General features: G+C 52.3%; 1 protein-coding gene across 5 annotated transcripts in view; it reads left to right on the top strand.

The window, feature by feature from the left end:
• Positions 1 to 22,252, top strand: part of ACOT7 (acyl-CoA thioesterase 7) — a 108,603-nt gene that overhangs the window by 36,939 nt on the left and 49,412 nt on the right. For 4 of the 5 annotated variants that reach the window (XM_061382920.1, XM_061382925.1, XM_061382924.1 and 1 more), the window contains exon 2: positions 14,713 to 14,830. In XM_061382920.1, the coding sequence (XP_061238904.1) occupies positions 14,713 to 14,830 (118 nt within the window). Of the gene's footprint in view, positions 1 to 4,552; positions 4,588 to 14,712; positions 14,831 to 22,252 lie in introns of those variants that run through there. The other variant, XM_061382923.1, reaches the window with a different exon arrangement.

Here is a 22,252-nt window from a genome sequence, read left to right on the forward strand (position 1 = left end):
GCTGCATATCATTTAGTGGCTCATTCTCCAAACGTGAAACATGTCTTCCCTCCAACGATGCTTCATTTCAGTCTTAACTTCTGTGGTTTGTCTAAAAGCACTTCTCTAGATAGCCTTGTCCCAGTTGTGGATTTCAGTCCATTTTCCCATGTCTTATGGTCCTGTGCTTGGCATCGCATGCCATGTGAATCCTCACCATGCCGTTGGTAGATGTATCATTCAGAAAGTTCTTCAGGTACAGGTTGATATCAGGATTCTCCATTTGCTCCATTGAGGACTGTTGCATCTTTAAGCCAGTCTTGTAATGAACTTAGAACCTGGTGGGGCAAATGGTGCCGCTTCTCTTGTTGGTGTGGGGTCATTATCATCACCTGGTTGGTGTATAGGGGAGGTGGGGAGGGCAGTTGTTGACCTTCACAGAGCCCTGCAGGCTGCCTCCCCACACCCGGCCTTCCTTCCCAGATCGGTACCCCTGGTGTTTTCTGGTTCTGACTATTGGTGGCCTGCTGCCCTTCCTCCCTTCCTCCCAAGTAGAAGCTGGGGCTTGAACCAGCTAACTTCCAACATCTCTTTCTACTCCAATTTCTTACGATTTTACAGGAGTTTCAAAAGTCAAGTTCAGTTCAATTCAGTCACTCAGTCGTGTCCGACTGAGCGACCCCATGAATCGCAGCACGCCAGGCCTCCCTGTCCATCACCAACTCCCGGAGTTCACCCAGACTCACGTCCATCGAGTCAGTGATGCCATCCTGCCATCTCATCCTCTATCATCCCCTTCTCCTCCTGCCCCCAATCCCTCCCAGCATCAGAGTCTTTTCCAATGAGTCAACTCTTCGCGTGAAGTGCCCAAAGTACTGGAGTTTCAGCTTTAGCATCATTCCTTCCAAAGAACACCCAGGACTGATCTCCTTCAGAATGGACTGGTTGGATCTCCTTGCAGTCCAAGGGACTCTTCAAGAGTCTTCTCCAATACCACTGTTCAAAAGCATCAATTCTTCAGTGCTCAGCCTTCTTCACAGTCCAACTCTCACATCCGTACATGACCACTGGAAAAACCATAGCCTTGACGAGATGGACCTTTGTTGGCAAAGTAATGTCTCTGCTTTTCAATATGCCATCTAGGTTGGTCATAACTTTCCTTCCAAGGAGTAAGTGTCTTTTAATTTCATGATTGCAGTCACCATCTGCAGTGATTTTGGAGCCCCTAAAAATAAAGTCAGCCACTGTAGCCCATTCTTGTTTTAAAGATACGCAATCCTTTAGAATCTTTGACATGATTAAACATCCTGTATTGGATGTTATCTGCTATTTCCGTTATTGCTTTAGTTTTTCCTGGGACTATATGTATTCAGTCTGTTGTTTCTCTTTTTTACCTATGTTTCCTCTCAGCTTTTTGAGATTTTAGTATGTTCCCAATTATAACTAACAGCCCAGATGTAGCAACATGTTACATTCAGGTGTTTTTAAATCACAGGTTAATATGTTTTTTAATCCCACAGTGAATTCTGAGCCTTATTGTGAAGGTAAGAGAAAAGGTAGAAGGGTATACCCACATCCACACCTGGGTGTTCTTTTTGCTTTGGCTCCATCCCTTCATTCTTTCTAGAGTTATTTCTCCACTGATCTCCAGTAGCATATTGGGTACCTACTGACCTGGGGAGTTCCTCTTTCAGTATCCTATCATTTTGCCTTTTCATACTGTTCATGGGGTTCTCAAGGCAAGAATACTGAAGTGGTTTGCCATTTCCTTCTCCAGTGGACCGCATTTTGTTAGATCTCTCCCCATGACCCGCCCATCTTGGGTTGCCCCACAAGCATGGCTTAGTTTCATTGAGTTAGACAAGGCTGTGGTCCTAGTGTGATTAGATTTAGTTTTCTATGAGTATGGTTTCAGTGTGTCTGCCCTCTGATGCCCTCTTGCAACACCTACCGTCTTACTTGGGTTTCTCTTACCTTGGGCGTGGGGTATCTCTTGACGGCTGCTCCAGCAAAGCGCAGCCTCTGCCCCTTACCTTGGACGAGGGGTATCTCCTCACCGCCGCCCTTCCTGACCTTCAACGTGGGATAGCTCCTCTAGGCCCTCCTGTGCCTGCGCAGCCACAGCTCCTTGGGCGTGGGGTTGGTCCTCCTGGCCACCGCCCCTGGCCTTGGGCATGGGCGCGTGGGGTAGCTCCTCCTGGAGCCGCCCCTGACCTCGGACGTGGGGTAGCTCCTCTCTGCCACGCTTAGTGCGCCGGTTGCAGCCGCCTGCGCTTAGTCAAGGAGGAAAAAAAAAAAGTCAAGGAGGGAGTCCCTTGGCCACCCAGTGGTTAGGACACAGCACTTTCACTACCGAGGGTCTAGGTTCAACCCCTAGTTGGGGAACTAAGATTCTTCAAACCTGATGACACAACCAAAAAACTTAAAACACAAAAATTTGAACAAAAGAAGCTCAGGGAACCTGCAGTATTTGGAGTGTTGGGATGGGCTTCTGGGCACCGCCCCTTATCTGGGGAGGGGGGTGCCCGCCACGTGGAGAGGGATGCTACGGTTGCTTAGGGAGGCAGCGATGCTCCTACGCAGGACTGGCTGAGTCCAAAGGGCACCGCTGCAGGCCAGGGAGCCCTCTCTAAGCCCCATCTGGTTGTGGCTTCAGTAGGGACCGTGGGGCTGCGGACGCCATGCTCTTGCTCCGGCGAGCTGTACCCCTCTCAGCCTTCCGGAGGCGCACTGACCAGGCCCGACTCAGGGAGAAGGCCAGGCTGTGAGTTGGGAGCCATGGGGAAACTGTGGGGCAGCTGGCGTGGGGGTGTCTGGGGGACCCTGGCCTGAGCACCAGGGCAGGTGGGACTGGCAGGTCTCGGCATGTGGCTCCAGAGGCCAGGGCTGGAGTGGGCATCTGGGGCCTTGGGGCCTTCTTTCCAACCTGAGGTTGAGAGAGGGACTAGAACAGACCGAGCGTGTGGGGCTCCCAGAACCTCTGAGGTGGTTCGTGTCCTGAGCGGCCTGTGGCCCAGGGGAGGGAAAGTGGGGAGGGCCAGAGGAGGGGGTCCCAGCTGACCTGAGGGGACCAGGGCCCTCGGTAAGTGGAGTTGGGATGACGTCTGTCCACTCTGCATCCCCCAGGTCAGCTCAGCGTCTGCCACACATGCCCAGTGTGGGACCTGGCGGTGAGCAGGTTGGCCCGGCCTTGCCAGACAGGACCTGTTTCAGGGGTTGCGGGCAGATCTTGATGTGCCGTTGTAGCAGCCACAGAGCTAGGGGAGGTCTGCGGTCCTGGCCGGGACCTGTCAGGCTGTATGGGTGGGGAGGCTCATGGGAGAAGTTTTGTCCCAGACTCAGCCCTGACTCCGCTCCAGGCAGATGCTGTGGGTGTGGTGGGCAGGCCCCTCACCTGCCTGCCAGGTCCAGGCTCCGGGCATCCTGATGGCCCCGCTGAGGGTAGCCTTGCCATTTCCTCCCGGGCTGGGTGCCTGCCTCCCTGTGGAACCGGGGGCTGTGGTGCTGGTCAGGCTGGGATGTTCTTAATCAGTTTGGAATGTTCTTTCTCTTTTTTGCATAAAGATGGGGCCACTGGTGCCTTTAGTGAGAATCCATCCATATATTAGGAAGGCCCCCGGGAAGGAGCCGGGGGCACTTGGCCTCTGACAGGGGGTCTCTGTGGGCCCAAGTGGCAGGCTGCCTTTACCAAGCCCCATCAGGGCCGTGTCCTGACTTGACCTCTTAACAACAAAGTCTGTGCAAGTTAGCTGGACAGGTGCCTGGGAGCCCAGCCAGGATGACAGTTTTTAGGAAGGATGCCCTTGAGTGGGTGGGTTCATTCATTCATGCCGCCCATCATGGTGCCTGGGTGACCGTGGCTCTGCAGGGATGGCTTTGGGTCTGGGTGACACTCAGGACATGTCCAGCCTCCTCTCCCCTGGCTGCTGCTTCGCCTCAGCACCAGGACCTCTCTGCCAGCTGGTCCTCTTCCCCCAGACCTAGTGGGGGGAGACAGTAGAAGCCAGTGCACCTGAGTGGGGGGAGGAAGGTCTGTGTGGTGGGGGCAGCAGGTCGGCCAGGAGAGGGCTGAACAGCCATCTGCCTCCCTGCCAGGGTTCAACAGCCCCTACCACTCAGGGTGGGCTTGAGGGACAGGTTTCAGATGCCGTCTCCTCTGCATCTGATGGGACCTCTCCCTCTGTCTCACTTACTCTGGCTCTTGACACCTCCCCCCACCCCACCACCACTTCTGTCTGAGTGTCAGGAAGCTTTGGGTCCAGGCCTGGGGCTTGGCCTTTGTCCCCAGCGCTGACTCAGGAGGGCTCCTGTGCCTTCTAGATCTCAGGGCAACAGCAGCAGGAGGGCTAGAAGGTTTCCTTCTCCACTGTTGTTATATACAAGATGAGGTTTCTGTGACAACTGGGTTTTGGTAGGGTTCTCAGACTGATGAAATGGCCCCTTCCTGGTTAGATTGGGCAGCCCAGGAAGCCAGGGTGCTTCCTGCCAGGCCAAGGGGTTGGGACCGTCCTTGCAGTGGGAGAGGGCGGGTGAGTCGGCTGCAGCTGCCCTCCTCGCCTCTCTCTGGACCTGGGATGTCCCAGCCCACATGGCTTTCCAGCTGAGCAGGTACTAACCACCGGTTGTGGGACCCCTGCCCCATGTGGGGACCCCTGTGGCAGATGGGGGCAGGTGGTAGGGGGACTTGGCCTCTGTGTGCGACAGACTGGCTGGCTTCAGGCAGCCCGGGGCACCCAGGCCTGGCCCAGGTCTTGTTGACCTTGGAGGTTAAGTGGTTAACTGAAGCCGGGACGGGGACTCTGGCCTCTGAGTATCCACATGGGCTCCTGGTGGGGTCATATCATGGGTGCCTGGGGGAGTTGGCAGTGAGGCTTGGCACTCACCCACCCGGTGCTCACCCACCTGGCTCCAGGGCCCAAGTTGGGACGCTTGCTCCTCTTTGCCTTCTTGCCCAGCTTCTTCTCTTTCTCCTGCCAGCAGATTTCTGCGGTTGGGCCAGGCGCTGCTCACCTTCCTGTCTGCTCAGCTCAGGGTGCTCTGGGTTTTTGGGATCAGTGGGGCTGGGTGGGCCACCTGCCCTGGTTCATTCTCGTGTCCTGCTTTGGGGCCTGGCAGGGTCCCAGGGCCTCTTTGGCGGCCCAGCTGTTTCTCCCCGCTTGCCTCCTCTGGGGTCTTTGGGGGTTGAAGGAGCTTTGCTGGAACCTTCTTAGGCAGCAAATTGGATAGGACAAGCAGTGCCAAACAGCTTTCCGTTGAGCAGAGTCCCCCCCACATAGGAAGATGGGGTGTTCATATGTGCCTGACTCTGGCCTTCAGGGCCCCATGGTAGAGGCTGCCAGGTGTGAACCAGCCCACGTGCCCCCAACCCATGTGGTTCTCCTGGCAGGTGCATGCCCTCAGATGAGCCTGGAGCTCCTTTCTTATCAGCAGTGGCAGTCCCCGCCCCGCCAGCCTCCTCCCTGGCCCGCCTTTGGACTCTCGTTCAGATCCTGCTTTATGGGTTCCCCCGCCGCTGGCACCTTTTCAACTGCCACCTGCAGCTCCAAGGCGGGGGTGGCACTCTGTCCAAAGTCACTGTCCTGACCCGCCTCTGCTTCTCTGGGTTGAGCCTCATTCAGAAGGGACGGGTCTGGGGGAGCTTCTGGCACAATCCGTGAGGTGTGCTTAGAGCTGGCTGCCCTGTGGGAACCCGCCTGGACCCTGGCAGCAAGCCCAGTGGTTCTGCCCATGTTTGAGTGCTGGTGGAAACCCCACAGAGGAGTTCACGTGTCCTTAGCTGGACTTGGCACTGCCACCTTCTCCTTCAGACAGTTCTGCTTTCACCGTTGGGTAAAGGAAACAGCCCCCTTGCCTCGCCTCCCGCAGTTCCTGTGGAACTCACGTGGAAGTGTTCCATTTTAGCACTGACATTTTCCTGTCAGAGTTGGAGATGTTGGCCTCATGCTAGGGGGCTGTGGGTAGGGTGAGCAGGGAGCAGTCATCAGTGGAGCTGCCACCAAGGCTGCTGGGGGGCCTGGCCTGGGCTGGCTGGACTGGGGAGCAGGACCTGAGCTTGGCTGCAGGCCATGGGGTCTCAGCCCAGCCGCTCCCTGCTGCCTTCTGGGAGTGGTGCTCAGGCCACTCAGGCAGGGGCCTCAGGCCACATGCTGTCTGGGTTTTTTGGCGTCACTGTAACACATGACCACACCTGGGTGGCTTAAAACCCAGAAATGCATATGTTTTCACATCTGGAGGCTGCAAGCCCCATACCAGGGTCGGCAGGGCCACGCTCCCTCTGAAGGCTCTAGGGGGAAGGGCCTTTCTTTGCTTGTCCAGCATCCCAGCTGCAGGCAGTGCCTGTGTGTCTTGTCAAAGCGTCACCTCAGTCTCTACCTCCGTGTCGTGTGGCCTTTTCCCCTGGTGTGTCCAGATTTCCATCTTCTAAGGATACCAGTCATGGGAACATGGCCCTGGTAATAACCTCATCTTAACTTGACCATGTTTGCAAACACCTTGGTTCCAAATCAGATCACGGTCACAGGTTCCAGGGTCAGGGCTTCAGCTGATCTGAATTGTGTCAGGGGACACAGTTCAACCCCGTCCAGAGGCTCCAGGTTGGGTGGGGCCTGGCCCAGCCTCCAGGGACCCGGAGGAGCAGAGGGACAGGCCTGCCCTCAGAACACGCAGACGTGTGGGGAGCAGGGTGGCTTCTCCGGCCTCCCCATTGTCCCTTGCCTGCTGTCTGTTCCTGGAATGGCCTCTCCTACTCTGTTCCCCTGCCTTTCTCCCGCCCACAGGAACCAGCAGAGATGGTAGCCTTGCTGTGGTGAGTTCAGAGAAGGCTTTGCTGAGCACCTTTGTTTCAGCTGTGTTTTGAATAAATTTTAAAGACTGTGGATTTATTAATATTTGACATGGTTGACATGGTTTTGTGGGGCTTGCGGGATCTTTGTTCCCCGACCTAGGATCGAACCCACGCTCCCTGCATTGGGAGCAGAGTTTTAACAGCTGGACCACCAGGGAAGTCCTTTGACATGGTTTTAAATTCAGAAAGCACAAAGGCGTCACTGTGACCTTCCTCCAATCGCTGGTTCCCCTCTCAGGGGCAGTGGAAGCTTCTGGTTTCCCGGGCCTCCCACCAAGGGTGGTCTCCACTGGCCTGCAGATATGGTCACCCGTCTCCCATCATTCTGAGCCTTTTCTCATCTAACAGGGCTTCTCCGAGACCCTTCCTCCCTCTTGCTCGAGGCTGTGCACTCTGTGTTGTGTGGGTGTAACTTAATCTAACGAGCCCCTTATTGGCGGATTTAGGGCACGGCCAGCTTTTGCACATAAAACAGCTTTTCAGTGAGTAACCTTGAACACGCTTGGTTTGGTCATGTGTGGAAACATCTCTAGGTTGAATTCCTCTTGGTGGGACGTCTGGCTTAGAGCAGCCCGTGTATCTGGAGTTTGGGTGGATGATGATAAAGCTGGGTTGCCCTCCGGAATTTTGTGTCTACTTAGGCTCCCCATTCGTCCATGAGTCGCCTTTCTTCATGGAGCAGAGGTGGCATGTTGCCAGGACAGGCTGGTGCAGGTGTTGCCGGGACAGGCTGGTGCAGGTGAGGTGGAGGGAAGATCCAGGTGGGCCCAGCCAGCAGCACTGGCCTGGGCAGGTGCAGCCTAGAGCCCCGAGAGGCAGTGGGAGATAGGCGAGGAAAGTTCCAGATCCCTGAGGGCTTCAGAGGCCTCGCTAGGGAGTTGAATCTTTTTTTTTTCTGGTTGCCCCATCCCCCCATGGGGGATCTTAGTTCCCTGACCAGGGATCAAACCCATGCCCCCTGCAGTGGAAGTGTGGGGTCTCAACCGCTGGACTGCCAGGGAAGTCCCAGGAGTTGAATTTTTCTCCTGTAGCAGGGGCCCTGGAGGGTCTGGCAGGGCCGTGGACTCCTGCTTAAGAAGAGTGACTCTTGGGGCATCAGGGTAAATGGTGGGCTTCGGCAGGGAGGCAAGACGTAGGCAGAGAAGCCCCTCCATCCGCAGCCCCTGGGTGACTCCTCGCACACCAGCCCCGACTGAGGGTCTCCCAAGGCCACCCTGCCCCCAGGACAAGTCCAGGCTCTGTCCCATTCCCAGGCCCGTGTGACAAGCTCTTGGCTCCATTCTCCAGCTCGCCCTTCACCCATATTCTCTCCCCCCAGGGGTCACTGGCCGGCTTTGGGGGACCACTGTCTTTTTCTGTACCTGCCGAGCTCTCCCGTCTCTGGGGTCTTCTTCTGAGATACCACCTCTCCTTGGAGCATCCGTCGTGCCCCACCCTCTGTCCCTGGCTCATCTGCTCCCTCTCCCAGAGTTGACCCAGGTGTCACTTCCTCTGAAGTTCTCCTGGTGCCCGGGTGGGGGGCGGCTGCACCATCTGAAAGTGACTCTGTAACCCCGGTGTGTGTGGCTTCCTTCCTGCTCTTGTCATCAGCTTAGTGTTTGCTTCAGAGGTTAGCAGGGAGGAGGCGGTGTCTGCTTTGGTTCCGTGGGCCCATCCCTGGCCAGCTCATCCTGTGGTTTGGAGCAGGAGTGGCTGGAATGGAGGGGGAGGGGTGGTGAGTAACAGGGTGGTGACATTCCAGATGCCACTGCTGGGAGGGCAGGGAGAGAGGAAGATGGTGGAGAGGATCTTGGGGTGCGTAGGCCTGGTCACAGGAGGCAGTGTCCCTGCCACTGGCCAGCTGAGAAGACGTTGGGGATGGGGGTCACAGGAAGGGATCCCTGGCCCAACTGTCCACTTTTCCCTGGAGCTTCTGGGGTTCAAGGACTGAGAGAGTTGCAGGTTGGCATGGGCAGAGGGGTAGAGAGAGGTGGGAAAGAGAATGGGGCACACAGAGTCCCCCCAGGATGGGGTCAGGCCCACCACCTGCTCTGCCCTCACAGAGCTGGCATGCGTGGAGGCCATTTCAACAGTCAGGTGCTGCCAGTCAAATTCCAAGAGATTTCACATTAAACTCTGGATTGCCGGCTTCTCTAGAAAACTCAGTTCTTTGGTATCCTCAACTCAAACCCCTGCACGGATGCAGCTGGCCAGCTGTGAGGGCCAATACCACCCAATACCACCCCTTCACCTCCCTGACCAGAGACCAGTGGGCAGTGCCGTGTGGCATCGTGTGTGCTCCACTGGGCTGTCTTTGCTTCTTTTCTGATAGAAAAGAGGAAAGCGAAACACTTTCCATATCTGTCTCTTTGCTAAAAATGGGAAAGCAGGAGCTCCACCGAGAGGCTGCACGTTCCCCTGGCTGCCCTGGTCGCTCACACTCCTGCCTGCCTGGAGGTGACACGCATGGCGGGAGTTCAGGGGGAAGTGAGTTGAGGAAGACCCTGCCCAGCAGCTCCAGAGCTCTTTGGAGGAAGGAGGGGACAAAGGGAGGGCGGCCAGGTGCAGGACCATAGCCCTGGCTTTGGGGTGGAGGCTGGGATGGAATCACGGTGATGCCCTGGGGGAGGCATCTGATTTGGGGCCCCAGGGAGGGGCTGCCGGACCTGGGCTCTGGCCCTTCTTGTTTGCAGAACTGCAGAGCAGAGGCAGGATCAGGTCCCTGGGGAAGGTTTGCGTCTGCACCATGTGGGTGTCAGCTGGCCTGGGGGCGCTAGGACAGTCCTTGGGCAGGACCTGGGGTGACCAGGACGAGGGGGTGGGGGTGGGCCTGGAGCTCAGTACCCAGGGTCCCCTCCGGAGTTAGTGGGATGTTGGTGCTGTGGGGTCCGTCCGGACCCTCAGTGTTGCAGGGTGGCTCCAGGCTCTGTCCCGTGTCCTCGTGTCTCAGAGGTGTGTCCTCCCCAGCCTCTCCCTCCTCAGGCCCTCCCGGATGTGAGCACTTCCTCCTTGGCCTTGGGGCCCTCTGTTTGCTCTTCCTGGCTCTGAGCCAGCCCGGCATACACAGCCCCACTTTACAAACAGGCAGAAATACGTCAGGCTCCCCAGAGGCGATCTCTGGTGCTCCTGGGGAAGGCTGTGTGGTGTAGAATCGTTTCAGTCCTCCCCTGTCTGGACCCCTGCCTGGCCCTTAGGCCTGTGAGTAGAGGTGGACCATCCGGTCTTTACTAAGTTGAAAACAAATTCAAAGGAAAGAGTTTGATATTGTAATGTTGTTTGATAGAGGTTGTTTTGTTATTTGAATTGGCTACCTCTTAAACTTAAAAAAAAGAGCTTAGTAGTATAAGCAGGAATTTTTAAAACTCAAAACATTAAAAATATTTTCTATAACATTTTTTAATAGAGGTTACTTTTTGAGCAGTTTTTGTTTTTGCTGGAGCCTAGTTCCCCACAGTGAAAGCAGTCCGAACCCCTGGACGCCAGGGAAGTCCTCAGAGCAGCTTTAGTTTCACAGCAAAACGGAGAAGAAAGTGCAAAGGCTCCCCGCATGCCCTCTGCCCTACATGCACAGCCTCGGCCTTTATCAGCAGCCCCAACAGAGAGGTGCATCTGTCGCAGCCGATGAACCCACATTCTTCATGAACCCATAAAGAATCTGCCTGCAATGCAGGACACCGCAGTTTGATTCCCGGGTCGGGAAGATCCCAGGGAGAAGGGAATGGCTACACACTCCAGTATTCTTGGGCTTCTCCTGTGGCTCAGATGTTAAAGAATCTACCTGCAATGTGGGAGACCTGGGTTCAATCCCTGTGTTGGGAAGATCCCCTGGAGGTGGGCATTCTTGCCTGGAGAATCCTCATGGACAGAGAAGCCTGGTGGGCTACAGCCCATGGGGTCACAAAGAGCTGGACACGACTGAGTGACTAAGCACACACCCCTGCATTGGCACATGAATTTAACCACTGGACTACCAGGCAAGTCCAAACATGGACTTTTAAAAATTGTCTCATAGTTTTGCCTTTTCTAGTGGTAGCTTATGGTGAATGGTGTCAGATTCGTGATCTCTGAAGGAGAAAATTTCGCTTTGGGATCATAGACGCGGCTTCAGTCACTCAAGAGCTTCATGCAGCAAAAGTATTATTATTAAAGTAACAAGGGATAGAGAAATCTTCTGACACAGACACCAGAAGGAGGCAGAAGAGTGCCCCCCTACTAGTCTTAGCAAGACCTTATATACTTTATCAATTGGTTACTAGCAATAGATCCGAAGAATGCCTCAAGGTTGTTAAGGTCTTACAAGACCCACTCACACAACATACATCTTAACAAGGTTAGCCAGAAGGAATGGGTTCCTGTTAAGAAGAAACAAGTCCTCGAGCAAGATACATTGATGTTATATGATCATTAGTACACAGTTTAAGGAAAAACATACCCTTCAGTTCAGTTCAGTTGCTCAGTGGTGTCTGACTGTTTGCGACCCCATGGACTGCAGCATGCCAGGCCTCCCTGTCCATCACCATCTTCCAGAGTTTACTCACACTCATGTCCATTGAGTTAGTGATGCCATCCAACCATCTCATCCTCTGTCATTCCCTTCTCCTCCCACCTTCAATCTTTCCTAGCATCTGGGTCTTTTCAAATGAGTCAATTCTTTGCATCAGGTGGCCAAAGTATTGGAACTTCAGCTTCAGCATCAGTCCTTCCAATGAATATTCAGGACTGATCTCCTTTAGAATGGACTGGTTGGATCTCCTTGCAGTCCAAGGGACTCTCAAGAGTCTTCTTCAACACCACAGTTCAGAAGCATCAATTCTTCGGTGCTCAGCTTTCTTTATAGTTCAACTCTCACATCCATACATGACTATTAGAAAAACCATAGCTTTGAGTAGATGGACCTTTGTTGGCAAAGTAATATCTCTGCTTTTAATAAGCTGTCTAGGTTTGTCATAACTTTTCTTCCAAGGACCAAGCATCTTTTAATTTCGCCATCTACAGTGATCTTAGAACCCAAGAAAATAAAGTCTGTTATTGTTTCCATTTCCCCCCACCCATCTATTTGCCATGAAGTGATGGGACTGGATGCCATGATTTTAGTTTTTTGAATGTTGAGTTTTAAGCCAGCTTTTTCACTCTTCTTTCACCTTCATCAGGAGGCTCTTTAATCACCTTCATCACGAGACACCCACATACCACATCTACTTCACCTGCTTCATCCATCCGTGAGTGGGCAAGTAGGTTGTTTCATGTCTTGGCTACTGTAAATAATGCCACAGTGAACGTGGGGGTGAAGATACCTTTTTTAAAATATGTTTTTGGCTGCCTTGGGCCCTTTGTTGCAGTGCTCAGGCTTCTTGTTCTGGTGCTTGGGCTCTCTAGTTATGGCGCATGGGCTTAGTTGCCCTTTGGCAAATGGGGTCTAAGTTCCCCGACCAGGGATTGAGCCCAGGTATGCACTGAAAGGCAAATTCTTAACCACTGGACTGCCAGGGAAGTCCCGTAGATATCTCTTTGAGATGGTGATTTCATTTCCTTCTGATGAGTACCCAGAAGTGGGATTGCTAGTTAATATGGTAGTTGGAGTCTGAATTTTTTGAGGCATCTCCATGCTGTTTTCCACAGGGGCTGTACCAATTTACATTCCCATCAGCAGTGCCCAAGGGTTCTCTTTTCTCCACATCCTTGCCAACACATGTTTCCTGTCTTTTTGATAACAGTCGTTCTGACAGATGCGAGGTGGGATCTGATTGTGGTTTTGGTTTGCTTTCCCCTGATGGTTAACGGGACTTCCCAAGCGGCGCTAGTGCTAAAGAGCCTGGCTGCGAATGCAGGAGACGTAAGTGACACGGGTTTGATCTGTGGGTCGACAAGATCCCCTGGAGAAGGGTATGGCAGCCCTCTCCAGTTTTCTTGCCTGAAGAATCCCGTGGACAGAGGAGCCTAGTGGCCTCCAGTCCATGGGGTCGCACAGAGTTGGACACAACTGAGTGACTTGGCAACAGATGGTTAATGATGTTGAGTATCTTTTCACGGGCCTGTTGGCCATCAGTATGTCTTGTTTGGGAAAATGTCCATTCCAGTCCTCTGCCCATTTTTTAACTGGATTGTTTTGCTCTTGAATTTTATGAGTTCTTTGTGTGTTTTGGATATTAATGCTTTATCGGATACATGATTTGCAGATACTTTCTCACATCCCACAGGTTATCTTTTCATTTGACTGATGACTTCCTTTGCTGTGCAGGAATCTTTTAATTTGATGTAGTCTCACTTACGTATTTTTTCCTTCTTTACCCTTTGTTTTTGATGTCAAATCGAAAAAATCATCGCTACGGCCTACGTCTTTTCCTAGGAGTTTTCTGGCTTTGGGTCTTATGTTCAAGTTTTTAATCTATTTTGAGTTGATTCAAAAATCTTTTAAAATGAGCATTTGAGAAGCCAAATGAGGCTCCTTTCCTGTGCTCTGGGGGTTCCCCTGGCCACTGCCTGGGCGACCGTGGCTGCTGCCCTTGAGCCAGTGATGCAGGTGAGAAGTAGGGGTCCTGAATGCCCCCTAGGCTGAAGGGGTGACTTTGGGGGTGGGCGACAGGTCCAGACAGCCTTTGGTCTCCCCAGAAAATGGCACTGGTGACTGAATGCTGGAGGCTCCAGCCCTCCTGCGGCTTCTGACTGGTGCTTAGAGAAGGAGGAAGCAGTGCTGATGAGTGTGTATGTTGCTGACTGTGTGCCAGGCTCCTTATCTGTGCCATCTCGTGGTTCAGTCTTTCCCATAGTCAAGTGTGGTAGCGCTGTTGTTCCTCTTTTACGGATGAGAATGTAAAGGTGGCTGGGTTTTGGCAGCTTGCTCAGGTCACCCAGCCAGTAAGACTGGGAGTCGGGAACCATCTCTGAGGTTGCCTGGCTTAGCCTCCAAGTCTGGAAGGAGCCAGATCGGGAGGGCAGTGGAGCTCCATGGCCCAGAGTGGGGGGTCCAGCCTCTAGGGCCACGCTGGCCAGCAGACTGGAGCAGGGTGTGTGTGCCCGGGTGATGCCAGGCACCCAGAAACTGCATACTAGCTCAGTGCCTGGTACCCACCTCAGGGCCTGAGGCTAGTGGAGACAGAGTTCATCAGCCAGACAGATAGGTGTCTGGGAGAGGGCCAAGCTCCATGGGGTTGCCCAAGGTAGGAGCACCAGGCTGGCTTTCTGGGACTCCAGGGATTTCATAGGGCTTCCCTGCTGCTGACCTCTGCAAAGACATGGCTTTTCCTCTGGGGGAAATGGGGTGATTTCAGTACCCCCTGACCTTGGGGAGTTCCCCGCTCTCAACTCCAGGGAACCCACCCCTCGGGCGCTCTCTTGGAGCCCTGGGGGCAGGCAGCAATCAGGTTTTGTCTTGCCGGGAAGGTCTGGTTGCTGTGATTTGTTTGCAGTTCTCAATATCTGTGGCCACAGGAGGCCAGCTCCTCTGGGACTCCTGACAGAGACGGTAGTCCTGGGAATGTGTGCTTTCTCCAAGGGATCATAGCTGTGTCCTTGCTCATTCAGCTCTGCGGGTCACTGCGGGTCCTGGGAGCCAGGAGGGGCAGGCGCACTGAGCACCCCACGGCCGGGCTGCCTCGATGTCACAGTCACGGCCTTTGCGGAAGGTCCTCGCAAAGGACCTCCCTTCCTGCCAGGGCAGGGGCCTTCTCCCACTGGCAGGCTAGGTGCCTGGACCCCAGGGCAGGAAGGTCCCCCTCTGCCCTTCCTCCCAGTGGCAACACGACCCTGCAGCCCCTTATCTGGCTGTCAGGTCAGATCAGCACCCCACGGTGAGTGGGGGTCCTTTTCCTTCTCTGGGAGCCATCAGGCCTTTGGAGGGCCGTCTCCCTGGGGTCACTGCTGTTCATGAGTGACATCCTGCCAGAGGCTTATCCTGCCTCTTCTCCCCCCAGGATCATGCGGCCGGATGACGCCAACGTGGCCGGCAATGTGCACGGAGGGACTGTCCTGAAGATGATTGAGGAAGCAGGAGCCATCATCAGCACCCGGCACTGCAACAGCCAGAACGGGGTAGGTGTCTGGGGACCCTCTGCCAGCTGGCCAGGTCTCTGGGAGATCCAGGCAGTCCCCTTCGGCAGTGTTGTACTCTCTGGGGTCAGGGCAAGAGTCTGGGTGGGGCCTGGGCCTGGAGCCTGCCCCTCCCTCTTCCTTGAGCCTTGGGGGCATCTGGAAGCCCTGGCCCTGGACCAGGGACCCCTTGGATTGGCACTTGGTTTGGGGCTCATTGAAGGGAGGCTGGGTACCCCCAGAAACTAAGCTGAGAGACACCTTTTCAGCCCCTCTCCCTGCGTGTGGGGTGAGTCGTGGCTTCCTGAGTCCGAGAGGCCCCAGCCTCTCAGAGCCTGTGTGGGCGGCAGTTAATCCTGGGTGTCACATTGCCTGCACCCGGATCTGTCCCCTGCTCGACCCATCCTGGGTCCACTGGCAAGTCTGGGGGCTCTTCCCTTGGTGGCTCCTGGGCTGCAGGGCCCGCAGGCCTGCACCAGCTCCTGCCGTGGTGCCTGCTCTCCACCCGCTGCCCAGACAGAGGCAGACTTGCAGATTGAGGGCTTCAGGGCAGCTGCTGGGCATGCAGCCTGCCGGGTCCTGCCTGGCCCCCAGCTCTGTGGGGTCCCGACATTCTCTGAAGCCCGCCCTCGGGATCCTATGGGCCTCAGCCAGCCACCTGCTGTGCCCCTGTCCTCCAGTTCCACACTCACGTGGGCTGTGTGTATATGTGCATGGGTGTGCACCACTGTAAGGGTGCATGCGTGCAGAATGAACCAGGCTGGGGTAAGTGTTGGGGGTGGATGTGGGCCTGGGGGCCTCAGTATGGGGAGGAGTAGGGTGGGTTGCGTAAGACCGTGCTGTGAGGGAGGGGCTCTCCTGCCTGCTGAGAGTTTAGATTGATTCAGCGCCCTTGACGTTCTGGGGCTAACCCGTCACATTCAGAGAGTGCCCTCTGGTGGCTATGAGGAAGACAGGCCTGGGCCTGAAGGTCCGGGGCCGAGGTGGGGGCCAAGCCCCTGAGAGAGACTTTGAGGGTCCATGCCAAGCCTGGCAGGAAAGGCTGGATGTAGAAAAGGAAAAGCCCCAGGACTTGGAGTGAGGGAGTAGGGGCTCAGGAGGCTGTGTGTTGTTCAGTTGCTCAGTTGTGTCTGACTCTTTGCAACCCCATGGACCACACCACGCCAAGCTTCCCTGTCCTTCACCATCTCCCGAAGCTTGCTCAAACTCGTGTCCAGTGAGTTGATAATGCCATCCAACCATCTCATCCTCTGTCGCCCCTTCTCCTGCCGTCAATCTTTTCCATCATGAGGGTCTTTTCCAATGACTTGGCTGTTTGCATCAACTGGCCATATTGGAGCTTCAGCTTCAACATCAGTCCTTCTAGTGAATATTCAGGATTGATTTCCTTTAGAATTGACTGGTTTGATCTCCTTGCTGTCCAAGGGATTCTCAAGAGTCTTCTCCAGCACCGCAGTTTGAAAGCATCAGTTCCTTGGTGTGCAGCTTTCTTTATGGTCCAACTCTCACGTATGACTACTGGAAAAATCATAGCTTTGACTAGATGGACCTTTGTCAGCAAAGTGATGTCTCTGCTTTTTATTAGTCATAGCTTTTCTTCCAAGGAGCAAGTGACTTTTAATTTCTTGGCTGCAGTCACTGTCTGCAGTGTTTTTGGAGCCCAAGAAAATAAAGTCTGTCATTATTTCCACTTTTCCCCCATCTGTTTGCCGTGAAGTGATGGGACCGGATGCCATGGTCTTCATCTTTCGAATGTTGAGTTTTAAGTCAGCTTTTTCACTCTCCTTTTTCACCTTTATCAAGAGGCTCTTTAGATCCTCTTTGGCTTTCTGTCATTAAGGTGGTGTCATCTGCATATCTGAGGTTATTGATATTTCTCCAGGCAATCTTGATTCCAGCTTGTGCTTCATCCAGTATGGCATTTTGCATGATGTACTCTGCATATAAGTTAAATACTCAGGGTGACAATATACAGCCTTGACGTACTCCTTTCCCAATTTGGAACCAGTCCGTTGTTCCATCTCCTGTTCTAACTGTTGCTTCTTGACCTGCACACAGGGTTTCTCAGGAGGTGGTCTGGTACTCTCATCTCTTTAAGAATTTTCCAAGTTTGTTGTGATCTACACAGTCAGAGGCTTTAGCATAGTCAGTGAAGCAGAAGTAGATGTTTTTCTGGAACTCTCTTGCTTTTTCTGTGATCCAGTGGATGTTGGCAATTTGATTTCTGGTTCCTCTGCCTTTTCTAAATCCAGCTTATACACCTGGAAGTTCTCAGTTCACATACTGTTGAAGCCTAGCTTGAAGGATTTTGAGCATTATCTTGCTAGCATATAAAATTAATGCAATTGTGTGGTAGTTTGAATATTTTTAGGCATTGTCCTTCTTTGCGATTGGGATGAATACTGATCTCCAGTTCTGTGGCCACTGCTGAGTTTTCCAAATTTGCTGGCATATTGAGTGCAGCACTTTCACAGCATCATCTTTTAGGATTTGAAATAGCTCAGCTGGAATTTGATCATCTCCCTTGACTTTGTTTGTAGTAATGTTTCGTAAAGCCCATTTTGACTTCATACTCCAAGATATCTGGCTCTAGGTGAGTGACCACACCATCATGGTTATCCGGGTCAATAAGACCTTTTTTGTACTGTTCTTTGTATTCTTGCCACCTTTTCTTAATCTCTTCTGCTTCTGTTAGGTCCTCACTGTTTCTGTCTTTTATTGTGCCCATCCTTGCATGAAATCTTCCCTTGGTATCTCTAGTTTTCTTGAGGAAACCTCTGGTCTTTCCTATTCTATTGTTTTCCTCTCTTTCTTTGCATTGTTCACAAAAGAAGGCTTCTTTTATTTCTCCTTGGTATTCTTTGGAACTCTGCATTCACATGGATATATCTTTCCCTTTTTCATTTGTCTTTTGCTTCTCTTCTTTTCTCAGCTATTTGTAAGGCCTCCTCAGACAACCATTCTGCCTTTTGGCATTTCTTTTTCTTGGGGATGGTTTTGGTCACCACCTCCTGTCCAACCTCTTATGAACCTCTGTCCATAGTTCTTCAGGCACTCTATCAGATCTAATCCCTTGAATCTATTTGTCACTTCCACTGTATAATTGTAAGGGATTTGATTTAGATCAATCCTGAATGGTCTAGTGGATTTTCCTACTTTGTTCAATTAAGTATAATTTTGCAATAACGAGGTCATGATCTGAGCCACAGTCAGCTCCCCCCCCTTTTTTTTTTTTTGTTGACTGTATAGAGCGTCTCCATCTTCAGCTACAAAGAATATAATCAGTCTGATTTCGGTATTGACCATCTGTTGATGTCCAAGTGTAGAGTCATCTCTTGTGTTGTTGGAAGAGGGTGTTTGCTCTGACCAGTGCGTTCTCTTGGCAAAACTCTGTTAGCCTTTGCCCTGCTTCATTTTGTACTCCAAGGCCAAACTTGCCTGTTACTCTGGGTATCTCTTGTCTTCCTACTTTTACATTCCAGTCCCCTCTAATGAAAAGGACATCTTTTTTTGGTGTTAGTTCTAGAAGATTTTGTAGGTCTTCATAGCAGCCTCTTGCCGGCAGAGCTTGGAGAGTTCCAGAAGGGGCCCTCAGGCTGTGCCCTCATCCTTGCCTGGCTCTCTCAGCTCTTGCCTTTTCCACTTTGTGCCAGCGAGTGGTGCTGTAGCCCCACAAATGTACTGAGGGCTGGAAGCCCAGCAATTCCCTCAGGTTGTTTCAGCCTCAGGGGTGATGTGACTGTGGGCGGGTAAGGAGGGGTGAGGTGGGCGTGGAAGGGACAGACCCCCCTTGAATCAGAGGGTGAACCCACATGCTGTGCTTGCCTGCACAGCCCCTGCTGCGTCGCTGCTCTGGGGCCTGACTCCAGGACCTTTATAGGAACAGACTCCTGCCTGTCTGAGGCTGTCCTGGGAAGGGATGGACATGGGGGTCCCTGGCATCCCTTCCGAGAGGCTTGTTCTGTGGGTTTGGGGCGGGCTGGGGAAATGGCCTGTTTGCCAGGTGTCAGATGAGTTCTCACACAGGTGGGAGAGCTGTACTTTGCTGCTGTGGGTGGTGACAGGTGGCCAGTGGGAAGGGTGCAGACACACCAGGGCTCGAACTTTCACCTGTGAGCCCGACGTCTCCAGGCCCGCAGGAGGGTGCTGTGAGGACCAGCTGCCAAAGTGAAGCCCAGAGCTGGCACGGGACGCACAGACCCTTGGGAGCTGCCCAGCCAGCCCAGGGGTACCTGTGCCAGCACGCCCAGTGTCCTCAAAAAGCCGGCTGGTTTCTTGATTCTGATAGAAAGTTGTAAAAGTGCTGGGTGCTGTGATTGGCAGTGAAGATCAAACATAGGACTATCTTTAGTGTCATTTGGTTGATGTGGATTGAAAAGGAAGCTTATTCCATGATATATGAAGGACTGTTACAACTCAACAGCAAAAAATAAACAACCCATTTTAAAAATGGGCAGAGGAACTGAATAGACATTTTTCCAGTGAAGACGTGCAGATGGCCAGCAGGCGTGTGAAGAGATGCTCACCATCAGTAATCGTCAGGGAAATGCAGATCAGAACCATGAGATGGCAGCTCACGCCTGCCTGAATGGCTGTCATCAAAAAGACAACAGATAGGAAGTCCTATGTGGAGATAAAGGGATCCTTGCACACTGCTGGTAGGAGTGTAAACTGGTGCAGCCCCTGTGGAAAAGAGCACAGAGGTTAAAACTGATGGGCTTCCCAAGTGGTGCTAGTGGTAAAGAACCCGTCTGCCAGTGCAGGAGACGTAAGAGATGTGGGTTTGATCCGTGGATTGGGAAGATCCTCTGGAGAAGGGAATGGCAACTCCAACATGCTTGCCTGGAGAATCCCATGGACAGAAGAGCTTGGTGGGCTACAGTCTATGGAGTCTCAAAGAGTCAGACACGACTGAAGCAACTTAGCACGCACACACATATGATCCAGTTATTCCACTTCTGAGTGTTTATCCAAAGAAAATGAAAAGCTAATTGGAAGTGGTATTTGCACCCCCTTGTTCATGGCAGCATTATTTCCAATAGCTGAGACCTAAGACAACCTAAGTGTCCACTGATGGATGAATAGGTAAAGAAATTGTGGGGAATTCTGTGGGAGTCCAGTGGTTAAGACTCCACAATTTCACTGCCGAGGGCCCAGGTTTGATCCCTAGTCGGGCAACTAAGATCCTGAAAGCTGCACAGCCCAACTGAAAAAGAAAGAAAGAAGTTGTGGTGTATATATATGTGCACTGTGGAATGTTATAAAGAAAGATGGGATCTTGCCATTTGCAACAACAGGGATGGACCAGGAGGGTGTTAGCTAAGTGCCGTAAGTCAGATGGAGGAAGACAGACACCTTGTGATTCACCCAGAGGTGAAATATAAAAAAGAAAGAAAAAATACATGAACAAACCAAACACAAGCATGTAGATACAGAGGACAGAGAACTGGTTACTAGAGAGAGGAAGGGGTGAAGTTGAGGGGGGTCAGGAGCAAGGTGGGTGAAGGAGTCATTGCTCAGTGAAGGATGGAAGCTGTATCCTTGGTGGTGAGCTCACTGTAGGGTGTGCAGAAGTAGAAACAGAACGTTGTACACGTGAAACTCATGCAGTGTTATAAATCAGCGCGTGTGTGCACGCTGTCATGCCCAACGCTTCGTGGCCCTGTGGGCTGCAGCCTGCCAGGTGCCTCTGTCCATGGGCTTCTCCAGGCGAGAGGGCTGGAGTTGACTGCCACGTCCTCCAGGGCATCTTCCTGACCTAGGGATTAAACCCGTGTCTCTTGCGTCTCCTGCATTGGCAAGTGGATTCTTTACCACTTTACCACCTGGGAAGCCCTATAAACCAATGCTACCTCAATAAAAACTGAACCTACAAAAACTTGATTTTCAGGAGTCCTCTGGCGTCCAGTGGTTAAAACTCTTTCCAACACACTTTCTTTTGTATATACATATATGTGCCTATATATATATTTGACTGCACAAGGTCTTGGTTGTGGCGCTCAGGATCTTTAGCTGTGGTATGTGAACTCTTAGTTGCAACATGTGAAATCTAGTTGCCTGACCAGGGATCAAACTCAGGCCCTCTGTGTTGGGAGCTTGGAGTCTTAGCCATAAGACCACCAGGGAAGTCCTAAGACTCCTTGTTTTCATTGCCAAGGGCCTTGAGGAACTAAGATCCCAGAAATTGTACACTGCACGGTGAGGCCAAAAAAAACAACAAACACCTGATTCTCAGTCCTGGGGCCTGGCGAGCACTCGGCCCTATTGAGAAGCACTGTGGGAACACTTGGTGAGGTGTGTGTTTGCTTCTGCCCAGAAAATCATCACCAAAAATGATTTAAATAAAAGAAAGCTCCTCACAGGGTTATTCATAATAAGAAGCAATTGAGGTTGACCCAAATCTAATAGAAGGATACTCTGTTTGGCCATTAAAAAAATATCCTTGCAGTGGAGTATTGCGAAATGGCAGCTGTAGAAAGTGTTAAGAAAATGAAGGAGGAGGTGAGTCCCTCATTTTCATGAAGCGTGAGCTCCCAAGGGTTCCCCTCATGGCCGGGGACGTAAGCCTTCTTGTTCCTTTTGAGTTTTGAGTCATGAAAATGGGTTGTGTATTTAAAGGATAAAGAACATTTTTTAAAAAGAGATGTGATTGCTAAGAGCTTGTCATAACATGGGCAGGTTATTTTTCTTCCTGTTGAGTGAAAAAAGCAGATCGTGAAAGTGGATATTTAGCATATACACAGCTAGATGAGATTATATATGACAACCATAGGTGAGTATAAGTGACAATTATGCATGACTACAAGTGTCAACTATATGCCTCAAACTGCAAAACGAGGAGCCAGGCAGACAAGTGAACCAGTAAAGCCCGTATTCTTGGGACAAAAAGCCGGGAAAGAAAGATCCCAAAGTAGAAGGCGTGGTTGTCTCTCGATGGGAGGGGTGAATTTTCCCTGCTCTGTCTACTTTTCTGTACTTCCCAAGTTTTCCTAACGAGTATGTATGCCTTTTTTCACTTTCCGTTATGCAAGTACTACGTATCCTTTGTAGAAAAGTCAGGAAAGAGAAGTTGCTTGGCATCCCATCACCCAGGATCACCTGTATCAACAGCTTTGCCCTGTTGCCCGCAGGCAGTGCTTCACCTCCTGGTTTTGCATTTAGGAGGGTATGCTGACAGTAACTTGCTCTAGTTTATTCTTTATTTAAAAAACCTTTTGTTTCTTTGGTCATGCCATACAGCATGTGAGGTCTTAGTTCCCTGGCCAGGGGATTGAACCCATGCCTCCTGCAGTGGAAGTGTGAAGTCCTAACCCCTGGACTGCCAGGGAAGTCCCATGACTTGCTTTATTGTAACCGTGGGGAAAAATACCCAGGGTCGTTTTAGGCGACCACGTCCAGGGTGGGGCCTTGGGACGACTGACCCGC

The sequence above is a fragment of the Bos javanicus genome, chromosome 16 (assembly GCF_032452875.1).
Source record: "Bos javanicus breed banteng chromosome 16, ARS-OSU_banteng_1.0, whole genome shotgun sequence".
Classification (NCBI taxonomy): Eukaryota; Metazoa; Chordata; class Mammalia; order Artiodactyla; family Bovidae; genus Bos; species Bos javanicus.